Source organism: Esox lucius, chromosome 6 (assembly GCF_011004845.1).
Source record: "Esox lucius isolate fEsoLuc1 chromosome 6, fEsoLuc1.pri, whole genome shotgun sequence".
Classification (NCBI taxonomy): Eukaryota; Metazoa; Chordata; class Actinopteri; order Esociformes; family Esocidae; genus Esox; species Esox lucius.
Genome location: NC_047574.1, coordinates 10,061,321 through 10,074,118, shown reverse-complemented (window position 1 = coordinate 10,074,118; position 12,798 = coordinate 10,061,321). Strand labels below are relative to the sequence as shown.

The window sequence follows — 12,798 nt, the reverse complement described above, 5'->3', positions numbered from 1 at the left end:
AGAAACGTTAGTCAGTTTAACTGTATCAATGTCATCCACGAATGGCCATTTAACTATTAAAATGGCCAGAGGCAAAAGAGGATTTGTTCAGGATAGAGACAAGAGGCTATACTGACACCCGGCAAATGCACCTCTCCATGGTGTAGTGGTTAATGTGTGATGGCCATCACAAATGACACAGCCTTTTCACGTGGGCGACCCGGGTTAGTATCTCGAGATGGCAACACTTTCTACTGTGGGCCGGCTGAACTAGACTTGTCTGGTTTCTTGTAAGAAAAAGCCATTATACTGTCATTATCAATTTCATTACTGACACTGACCAAATACTTACAAATACTAGCGGGTTACTGGGCTGTGTTGAAACAAAAAATTAATGAGTTATACAAACCCGATTCCAAAAAAGTTGGGACACTGTACAATTGTGAATAAAAACAGAATGCAATGATGTGGAAGTTTCAAATTTCAATATTGTATTCAGAATACAACATAGATTACATATCAAATGTTTAAACTGAGAAAATGTATCACTTTAAGGGAAAAATACTTTGATTTTAAATTTCATGGCATCAACACATCTCAAAAAAGTTGGGACAAGGCCATGTTTACCACTGTGTGGCATCCCCTCTTCTTTTTATAACAGACTGCAAACGTCTGGGGACTGAGGAGACAAGATGCTCAAGTTTATGAATAGGAATGTTGTCCCATTCTTGTCTAATGCAGGCTTCAAGTTGCACAACTGTCTTAGGTCTTCTTTGTCGCTCCTTCCTCTTTATGATGCGCCAAATGTTTTCTATGGGTGAAAGATCTGGACTGCAGGCTGGCCATTTCAGTACCCGGATCCTTCTTCTATGCAGCCATGACATTGTAATTGATGCATTGTCATGTTGGAAAATGCAAGGACTTCCCTGAAAGAGACGACGTCTGGATGGGAGCATATGTTGTTCTAGAACTTGGATATAACTGTCAGCATTGATGGTGCCTTTCCAGATGTGTAGGCTGCCCATGCCATACGCACTCATGCAACCCCATACCATCAGAGATGCAGGCTTCTGAACTGAGCGCTGATAACTTGGGTTGTCCTTGTCCTCTGTAGTCCGGATCACATGGCGTCCCAGTTTTCCAAAATTAATTTCAAATTTTGATTTGTCCGACCACAGAACACTTTTCCACTTTGCCACAGTCCATTTTAAATGATCCTTGGCCCACAGAAAACGCCTGCGCTTCTGAATCCTGTTTCTGATATTGCTGACATCGCCGCAGCATTGGGGGAATTGTTGATCCTCTGCCCATCTTGACTTCTGAGAGACACTGCCACTCTGAGAGGCTCTTTTTATACCCAATCATGTTGCCAATTGACATAACAGGTTGCAAATTGGTCCTCCAGCTGTTCCTTATCTGAACATTTAACTTTTCCGGCCTCTTATTGGTACCTGTCCCAACTTTTTTCGAATGTGTAGCTCTCATGAAATCCAAAATGAGCCAATATTTGGCATGATATTACAAAATGTCTCACTTTCAACATTTGATATGTTATCTATATTCTATTGTGAAATATAAGTTAATGGGATTTGTAAATTATTCCATTCTTTTTTATTCACAATTTGTACAGTGTCCCAACATTTTTGTAATCCGGTTTGTATTTTGAAAACCATTACATCCACATCCAAGCTATAAACCCATACACACCAAGTCCAAGTTCCCCAGGACTTATTAAAATATTCAGTTAACATCATAAACAAGCACTGGTGAAAATGCCTTTAAACCTGATGAAGATGCATGAAAATTACCAATGTAGGAAGCTAGTTTAAATACAATCCTGCGGGAAGCTTACAGGCTAGAGCAGACTGTGAAAGCAGCATGTAAATAAATTTTGATAATGCCAAATTAAATACAACTTGACAGATGCTACGTCACATTAGATACAAGAACACTTTTCAAATACGTATTTAGTAACTCATCAGCAGAGTTACAGTAATATGTTTTTAGCCAAAAAAAAACTTTATCCAAATCAAAGACTATTTCAAGGCTCTTCCACCGAGTTGTTCCAAAAGATCAAAAGACTTCACTAATCCGTCATTCCTCTCCAAAAAAATAATCAACAACTGGTGTAGCATTGGCAATAATGTTCTAGAAGATTTAATAATGAGAAAATGATGTAAGCTAAAACGAAATAGAACAGGGTCTGATAAACTATAGAAAGGTTGGCGGTACGGAGGGGGATTTCTTGGGTTTATTTAGCTTAGGCAGTCTGTTGGTCACAGTTGGGTGGATACTCATGGGGCCAGACTCTACAAATAAAAGGCCTGGCTTCCAGTTGACATATTAGCATTGCTGTTTGTGTTCCATTATCAAAGTGTTTGGCGGCAGAGTGGACACGGTATCAGAAGGAATCCGGCCTTAGGAAGGTTACGTTTTATCGCGGAATGGAGTCACAAAAATGATTCAAGTGCATTCTTAAAGCCAGAAACAAATTAAAATAAAACTTCTTGCGACTCAAGGTGTGAATTCACCTTTACTTGGCGTCCTGCATGCCCCATCGGTTTTGTCAAACTATGTTTTTGGAGTGTAACCATAATGACTATATTGTCATAATGAATAAACTAAAGCAGCAGCAGAGGAAGCAATAATGCTGCTAATGAAGCCAATTACCTGAGGTGGTTAAGCAGGGGTTGGAGTCGTTCATCAGACTGCACTGCCGGTAGAGAGCGGGCTGTCAACTGCAAAGAAAATAGGGCACATATGAGAATGCATATAAAAAATGCAAGGGAGGTTAAAACGCGCTAGCTACCACAACATGTTTGGAAACATTAGAAAACCACAGAAATGTACTCACAAAATGACATGTTAATAATACAAATAATAATAACTAAAATATTTATTATATACATAGTGTCTTGCAAAGTTTAACAGTCATAGAAATTATGCCACTCAGTGGCTTACAGATGGAGGTGTTGCTCCTTAGGCAACAAAGCAAATGGACAAAACACGACCATGAAGACCCTTTAATCCCACAAAAATATATAGGATTCAGTTCTGAAGTATGAGCCCAATGCTGTAACATTATCATTTTTAAATGTTTTTGTAAAATCTAAGAAATCCCTCAAGAAAGTTTGGAAACTTCCTGAGGACATCTGAAGATTGAGAGATTCTAAACTGTTGAGGAATCAACCAAAAATGGCCATAGAAACAATTAAAACTCAAGAGACCTTTCGCCCAAAAATTAGGCTCATAAGTAAGTTCCTGCAAGGAACATCAATCAATGCTGAAGCCAGCATGGCAGCATATCTGTAAAGCGAAGCTAGAACAGAGACAGTGATGAAGTGACGTGATGTTGGGAGCTTGATCAAACTATTCAAGAAGTAACAAATTGGCTACCAGAGCCAGTCCACTGTGCCCTTTTCAGTCAATTGATCATCGCCTTCAGATCAGAGGCGGTACCTTTCAGAAATTAAGAGCCAGACGTCCAAAATAAACCTGACTCCGCAAACTGTAAAGGATGTCCTGTCTTCGTGCTGCAGCCAAATTTACTGACACAAGGGTCAGTGTTCTCATTCATCCGGACATCTACCCACAACAACTGCTTGACCTATTGATCGTCTCATTTTTCATGTTTATTGATTAACTGCATCCTGGCGTTAATTATAAGTAAGGCTGTCAAACTTCAAAACACACATCTTTAATGGCGTTAATCACAACATTGACAGCACATAACCAATTTGACCAAGCGCTTGTCCACATAGAGCCTTTATAGTGCAACACAACACTCTGGGTGCTGCAGTGCTCAGCGTGCATTCAGCCTCCTAAACTGAAACTTAAAACTGTCTATTGAAGGGTTGCCCAAACTTTTGGGCTTTGTGGGTAAAAAATATATTCTGATTATTGGACTGTGGGACAAACAATCAAACACGTGATCTACTATTTAAAAGGTATAACACAAGAAGATTCTTCCAAAAGTTTGAGGCTTGTTAAAAAAACAATCATGATGGTGTTAGCTAGCTAGCGGAAGCTTCGCTACTGTTGCCCTTGCTTTGCAATGTTTCAAAACAGAACAGTTTTACTAGCTGCTGTTTCTAACCCAACAGGTCCACAGTTTAGTGGTGCTACTGAGAACGTTACGTTAACGCACTGCCCAAAAATGCATTCCAGAATATGTTTTACTTCAACATGCTAGCATGCGCCACTCGACTGTACACAAACACTGTGCGCACCCGTTTAGTGATGCTACTGCGAACGTTATGTTAATGGTCATTTAAAAAGACAATTTTCTCACTTGACTTACAGAACAATGACAAACTAACACGAAGCTCTGTGAAAAGCAGACACTTTGTAGACAAGGTTACAGCGATGAGCACAACAATCTACTCCATCTTTCAATAATTTATTTCTTTTCAGGGCAGTCTCACAGACACAACAAATCAATAATGAAATTCACTGCCAACTATTTTCATTATCAGTGTTATCAATTTTAATATATATTCTCATCCCACATGCCCAGACCTGTACTGCCTGGGCAGGCAGGTAGTACAGCTCAATCAGAAACTAAAACTACCCCACCTGAACAGATTCTTTCCCTGTGCCCTCAGTAAATATCAGTAAATATTTGCCCCAGTCTGAGTTTGTCAAAGGTCTGCAGAGAGTTTCTTGGACTTCATGGCTTGGTTTCTGTTCTGACAAGCACCGTGAAATGTGGGACATTATAAACAGGTGCGTGTCTTTCTAAATCAATTGAATTCAATGTGCTACAGTTGGATTCCTATCAAGTTCTTGATCCATCTCAAGGATGATCCAGGGACAAAAGATGACTCTCATGGCAAAGTGTCCGAATACTTATGTACATGAGGTTTTCCCCATTTAAATTTTCAATGAATTGCCTCAATTTTCAAAACGTGTTTATACTTTGTCGTTACGGGGTCTTGTATGTAGATTGGTTGCAAATAAATATAATCAGGATAGAACTGAATGTGGAGAAAGGGAAAGGGCCTGAATACTTTCCAAATCCACTGTGTTATCTACCACTATCTAATACCGGCTTTACGCCAAGCAAAACTCTGGGTGTGTGTTAATGTACACGAATACTGATCAATTCTGATTTGGATTCAAAATACTAAATTAGCAGAGACAGCCATATGACTGCTTACATTACGGTAACGTATACCTAACTGACTGGTCTTCGGGGGAATAAAATGTTCTTGGACAGGTTTAACAGTCCTTTAAAATGAATAGAACAACTGGGAAGAATTCTTAATTCATTAATTTGGACAGCATGCAAGCATCAACTTCAACATTATTAAGAGGGGGTAGGCCTTTTAAAGCATTGGTACCAGTAGTAGCTGAGATTGTTAGTGAGGCCTAGAAACATTTCGCGTTGGTCCTAGGGATTCTAAGAGTCTGGAAGAGAGACTTAAAACAGAATTGAATAAAGTAACAGCAAATCTAACAAGGAACTAAAATAAATATATACCTAAATACATAATTAGATTTACTGTTACTTTATTCAATTATATTTTAAGTATTACAATCCCCAGGAGCAACCGATACAAACAGCTGCTATTGTTCCCAATGCTTAAAAAGGCTTAGCCCTTATCAATGTTGAAGTTTGCATGCGGTCCAAACAGAAAAGAGTGAAATATTTATTTCTCTCGACAAAATTTCAGAGCAAGGAATCTCGTCAGGTAGGGAAGAGCTCCCAATTTCACGCTTTTTTAATGACATGCTTTCTGTGATGTCCCCTCACGGTCCTCGACAGAAGACAATCGCCATTATAATAGCACTGAACACACCACAATGGGGCACTTACGAGGGGGGGAGGAAAAAGTCCATTACTCCATTACAGTAGCCGGTGATCCAGATAATTGCCATGAAATAGGCGGACGACAGGGAGCGACTCCCATTTTTTGAAGTCTAGCTGAGTGGGGTCAGCCGGTGCCTCTATGGAGGACCCAGGCATTGAGAAATCTGGGCTGACCGGAGAGGTGAGTGCCCTCCCACCCAGCTTCATTACCACAGCAATCACTTCAGTCACTTCTGCTGCATACGGCCATAGGAAGCTGATTGGCTACTGGATTGGATGGTGTTCTAAGCCTTCCTACTACTCAATATTATATAAATCCACATGAAGCCAAAGCAGATGAGGATTTTTATGGATGAAAAACAACTGCTATAGATCATGCATATCCCAAATATTCAAGTGAAGAACAATGGATGAAGAACAATAAGAAACACGAGAAAATCTCTATCCTACCTGTTTAACTTGGTCTCAAATTGAACATGATTGTAATATTGCAATTGCATACTAATATAAAACATAAATTAACTGCATTTTTCACTTCAATGCATTTTTACACATTCTTTGCAAATAACTGTGGTAAAACCTTTAGCAACATTTGGCTATAATGCACTACAATCAAAATGAGAACACAGCACTACAGCAGATCTCTAGAGCACTAGCGGTTTTCCCACGGTTTATCCACAGTCTTTCCAGATAGGAACTTATGGCCCTTTTTTTACACAATACATGTTCTGAAAGCTATTGAGGACAATTTGAGCTAACTTTGTAGAAAATAATTTGTGGAAAGCACTCTCGAGCTGCTGCCTTCCGAGGTAGCGCACGCTACTTTTTCAAAGGAGCCCCACTCCAAGTATTGCAGTGTGAAGGCAAGTCAGTTTGACAGTTGTTATCCAATATCTACCATTATGTCAGATAGCAAAAAGCACATTAAAATGGTCTGCATTGACCTTGCCTAATTATTATGGGTGATTGCTGTGGAGGAAGAAAACGGTACGTACCAGGCTATTATTATTATTCGGCTTTGTGTAGCTAAATGTATTTATAGGCTACCTATTGCAGCATATAAAAAGACGCCTGGATGGTGAAAACTGATAAGGGCCCGGTCAAGTTACATTCCAGCCGACAACCCCCTCTCAGCTTGTCTGGGGTGAATGTCAATTTAAACGGAAACATCATGGATATGAAGTGATATAAAGCACACTTTTTCTTGTTTACTCGTTCTCATTAAGTAAAATGAATAACGACCAACCGCAAAGACAATAAGACGCCAGGAACTAGTTTACAAACTTGCCCTAAGACTCCCGTTTGTACCAATATGGAAGAGATACCATTTCATGACCCTGTCCGTTTAGTGTATCCAATTTACAAAGACTTGGTAAGGAGGGGTTTCTCAGTGTTTCTTCCCGTCAGCATCGTCAGTTCAGCTATTCATGGCTTCATGGAAAACCCTTCAGTCCGTTTCTGAGAAGGTTAGGTCATAACCTAAGCAAATTAAGAAACACATAAAAGATGGGCGTTTCTTCATGCTTTCTCCTAGAATCCCTTAATTTAAAAGTGTACTTTGGATTGCATTTCTGACGAACAGGTCTGGTATACACCTAGGGAAGGCTTGCCCTCAATTTACTATACAGACAGAATTGAGGACCACATGGTTCACCCAAAGCAAATAAACTGCATAATGAGGACAGCTCCACCAACAGGCCAAACTGTAGAATAAAACATTTTCTAAAATAACGGTTTTATCTTTACAGTGACAACTGTGTACTCAACACGGATTGTATATTCAAATTGCCTAACAGGTAGGGAGATGGGGGCAATTTGAAAAAGCTGGAGTGATCATCACTTCAGGGTTTCAAGAGATGGCAGAATTGTTTTAGGCACTGCTCCTAGACCACAATGCTATTATATTAATTGTTCCCTAAAGTGCCATTTGCAAGTTTCAGTGTTATTGGTCGCATACACGTTCTACAAAATTTTGTGGTTTAGCAAAAACCGTGTTTCAGCCCCCAGACAAGGCAGTCAATTAAATACTGTTCTCTAAATGTGGTGGACATCCAGAGTTCATTTCAATATAGAAGGGTCTGTGAAGCCAAAATCCCTCAAAATTTGAATTCTACTTTTGTCCTCAAGACTCACTGGGGTCATGTATCCGAAAGCAAATAAAATCCATTGGAGATCTTAAATGAGCTCACCCACAGACTGCCAGATGGTGATTAAAGCGTAATGCAACACTGTTGGAAGTTAAACTAGCCTCGGACCTGTGGTGCGGACTGCTGACATCCCTCACGCAGCCAAGCACCCTAAAGGAAGATGAAAATACAGCACAGTGTTGTCAGAGCTGACAACTCAGTGGCACTGAGAGACCGCATACTTCATATATAAAGAGGCTGTTACAACAGATGTCCCTCTTTAGTCCTGGCTCCATTTTGTCAACAGTACCTTGGGCTGGCACTTCAAGGGAATTTCTTGCCAAGCATCAGCACAAAGGGGAGGGTGGGGTATAAGGAAGAGGAGGAGGAGACGAGTTGATTGGGGGGTTACGGAGAGAGTAAAGCAGTCTTATTTCAGTTTAGGAAAATTAACTTACTCATTTGATAAATTGCCAGGGAGAGAACATGGGCTTTTATGGGCATTTGTCTACAAAATACAGGAATTGTTGATGATTATGCAAATTCATAATCATCTGTTCTCACACACAGACGAGAATTACAGTATCCGTTCTAGCTTTTGCTTTCACATTTGAAAACTGTGCTGTTGCATAACGGCAGCGTCATTATATAAAATAAACTCCAGAACAATGACCTTGGGGATACGAATAAATCACTTCATTCATAAGCAATACAGGTATTCCTGGGGTTGGATGTCATCCTCTCAGCTTAGGTATTGTTTGCTTGATCAAGACTTGCCAATAACCTTGCAAACATATCCTCGAAGAATGTTAAAGTGCCCATATTATGAAAAAAATCTATTTTTCTGGGTTTTGGGGTGTTCTTTTGTGTCTCTGGTGCTTCCACACGCATACAACATTTGAAAAAAAAACATCCATGCTGTTTTGAGTGAGATATGGGTTTCTGAATGTCCTCTGTCTTCAGTCTCTGGGTGAGCTATTCAAAAAATTTTAATATTACCACCCTCCACCCCTCCCAACAGAGCATACCTAATGTCTCCACCGTCTATAGGCTCCACCCACCAGGTACAGCAGTAACTTCTCTGATATCCTCCATGTTGTTACTGATTCAGAAGCACCATGTCGAAGCACCACTTAAACTGTGCTGTTGTTGGCTGTAAAGAGGAGCACAAAACACTCCATCGCGTCCCAGCCGCAGAGGACAGAAGGGCGGCATGGCTTGAATTCATTTTTGAGGGCAATGTCCCTGCTACAGTTGGCAAAAAATTGTCGGTTTGTGCTAACCACTTTGAGACCGGCTGTTTCTCCAACTTCGGTCAGTACAAGGCAGGAAACTTTTGCTAAAAGAGTGCGCAATTCCAACTTTGTGTGGAATACCTGCAGACAAGGGACACGTAAGTAGTTCTATACAATTAGCGGTCTTTATTTTGCTAACCAACCCGGAGACTCAGTCGGTCAAGCAATACACATCCCCCGCCGGATATCATTTCGGGGATTTGCACAAATAATGCATTTGTTAATATTTTATAATATTATATTTACAAACGGGAATATGTTAGCGTTGTCTAGGGCAAAACATGCGCAAATTACGTTAGACCGTTGCTACTACGCTCTCCCCACTACCATGGTAACAATTAGAGTGGGCGTGGGCAAAGGAGCAGCAGCTAATGAATATGCAATGAGCAGTAGAAAACAGAAGACTTTGAAAGGGACTGAAACAGAGGGTAATAGAGGGAGGTAAGAATCTTTTCCTACAAGCCATTTCCAGCAAACAACTTCAGAAACATGTTTTATGGAACTTATAGACCTATTTTAACTTGTTGAAAAGCAGTCATAATATGGGCACTTTAAGGGCATGAAATGCTGTTATTAGGACGATTATATAGGGCCGGGCAATAACATTACAGAATTTATCATTTCTTTTTTAAAATGTATATGATACTGATGGTACACTTCTGACATTCAATTTAGTTTTTTCAATTAGCTGGTTTTGGCCATTTTTCTCAACCTCCTGTAGCTCGATTGAAACAACATGTACAACACGCAACTATTTTGGAAAAACCAAAGCCAAGGACGAAGAAATTGTCTAAAAGAGGAAGCACGTTTGCAAACATTTTTCTATTGCCCCGCAAAAGATGCTGCCAAGTGCAACAAACGGGAGTGTTCCAAAGAACCGGCTGTGTAAGCCATAATTGGAGGGGGTAAGGAGTGTCAGCTAGTTATTGCTGGTGAGGTTTCATGAGATACAATATTTAGCAGATTCCGCAAATCTAAATTTAACTTTCCATTAGGAATATACCCTTTTAAAGACACATTGCTGTACTGCACCATTAGTATGTACACCAGCTGTTCTCAATCCCAATTCTCACATGTCGCCCTCTATTGCATGTATTTCAGTGACTTAACCAAAGTCCAACTAATTGCCATCTCAACTGACCACGTAGCAAATACTTCATCCAGTTGCGGACATCCTCCCCAGCATAAATTGCTTTTAATAAGCTAAGCTTTCCCCTTAGTTCGACTTTCAGGTGCCTAAGACCTTTACACAGAACTTTATGTTGTTGACAGTCGAAGTTAACGGTGGCAGGTTTCTGACTAATGTCATTAATCCCCAAAGATGTTTCAATGAAAATACATGCAGATGGAAGCGTGAGGATGTGAATTGAGAAAGGGGGATGTTCTCATTAATTTAAAAGAAAATAAAATTGATTTATTTACCTGACTCTTTAAGAAATAAGTGCAGAAAAGACTATTAAAAGAGCAGTTTGGGTGTGCAAAAGAATGGTCAGTGCTGTGTCCTGGACATTATTTCTGAAATACAATGAAGCCTTCGGTTTCTTTGGGCTTATATCCTATACCAAAAAGTGACTTTTTTTACATAGTGATTTACTATGTATAATTTAGGGATGAGCTATACGACCCAAAATAATAACTTTTAAATTGATTTGTTTCTTCTCATAAAAAAGCAGGAGACTTTGTAAATCACACAAACCAGTTGTTGCAGTTCAATAACACCTGGGAATGTTTTCATGTACATAACCGCACTTAACATTTTTTTTTTTTTACTAAATTACTGGAAATTCTCCTTCGAAGTGTATATTGTGTAATGTTTTTCGATATGGAATTATCTGGGGAAAAAATGACAAAGATAATAGTATTGCCCTACGACTACTAATGGTGTTCCAAATCCCAAACCTCACAATATTGGCTATCGGATTAGAAGGGTCTGATTCTAAAATGGAAAGCAATCTGTCCCTTGTTGACAGAGACATTATGATCTTGATAAGCAGTACTACGAAGTGACTCAACAAGATTAACCCTCTGGAAGCAGCAAATGGTATCTGCCCAAACAAGATATGGACATTGCAGCAAAAAGGGTTAAGAAGAGGTGTAATGAAATTTCACCACTGCAAAAGCTTCCTAATATTGCCAATATCGGTTTGCCTTAATTGGATAAGCGCTGATTAACTGATTAAGTACAACTGGGAAAAATCCATACAACAGGTATATGCTTTAGGAACTGCGAGTAAGTGTTGCAGCGATACCAAAAACGTTAATAACAATCTGACTAGAAGGAATAAACACAGCGGACAGTTTAATAGGTATACCTCCACAGAAACGGACCACTTCTACAGATACCACAAGGACATGGCTTATTAAGTACAGCAGATGGACAGGCATCAAGCAATTCAGCGACTGTTCAACTGAACGTTACAACACATTGTTCAGAATAAAATTTTTAAAAAGAAAGAAAGTGGCGTGCAAAACAGCATGTAGGAATAGATGCCCCTGACGCGGATAGGCTATTGCATTAGAGACAACACCAGGTCCCACTCCTATCAGCTAAAAAGACGACACAGAGTGGAAAACACTGCCTGGTCCGATGAATCCCTGTTTCTGTCGAGTCATGCTGAGGGCAGAGTCAGGATTTGGCAGAAGCATTGAGTCCTGTCTGTTGACAACAGTACAGGCTGGTGCCTGCAGTGAATTGGTGAGGCAAACATTTTCCTGGCTATTTAACATTTCAACAGATCCGTATTAGCGTTCAAAAGACCCTCAAATGGTACCAGCTTTTACATTTTTCAAATAAAAACGAACAGTTATTGCATGGTCCAGGTAGTTCTAGCAATAGAATGTAGGAACATAGGCCTAGAGATTGTCAGTAAATATTAAAACATTTTTATAATAATATACATACATAAATAATTTGATTAATCCTTACAATATTATAGCCTTATTTAATAAAGTATCATTGTACTGGACAGAGTTAATGAAATATGAAACATTTGTGCTCGAAAATCTATAAATAAATCAGATGTGTGACTGGAGCATAACATTTGTTTCCTTTGTTTATATTCTTCATCGTAATCACAATGTAAAACCAGCACAACTAGTACAACTCTGGTCCTAAGTTTAGCAAAAATAAGTAAATGCCCACTTTATCTCCTGCCATCTGTCATTTGCACCTTTTGGCACTCTGGTCAAAAATGGACCGCGCCCCTCTGAAGTAAAAAGGTCAGATAGCCGATGAACCCAAAGAAAGTCTCACCAGGTGATCACTGCATAGGCACAATTGTTTCTCTGTCTGAAATTGATTGTGGTAGCTGAATGCCGTTTCACAGCGAATACTGGACAAAGTAAAGAGATAGAAAATACTGGAAGTGGAGTGTGCGCTGAAAACATGTTGGAAAACTCTTGAACGAGAGCCCTGTGTTTAAATCAACATTTCACCTGGGGAAGAAAAAGTGGTTGTTATTGCCTGTTAAGACGATGTAGTTGTAATTTATAGCTGTTCGTTTAAGCATTAGGTATTCAACAGGGAGTACAAATATTGTGCCGAATGCACAAAAAAAGGATTTAACATTAATTAATCCTAATATTT

The 12,798-nt window shown here is 39.5% G+C and overlaps 1 protein-coding gene across 2 annotated transcripts in view; it reads right to left on the bottom strand.

Moving 5' to 3' along the window:
- Positions 1-12,798, bottom strand: part of prim2 (DNA primase subunit 2) — a 78,631-nt gene that overhangs the window by 39,574 nt on the left and 26,259 nt on the right. For both annotated transcript variants that reach the window (XM_010888998.3, XM_010888997.4), the window contains exon 8: positions 2,650-2,717. In XM_010888998.3, coding sequence (XP_010887300.1) covers positions 2,650-2,717 — 68 coding nt within the window. The remainder of the gene's footprint in view (positions 1-2,649; positions 2,718-12,798) is intronic.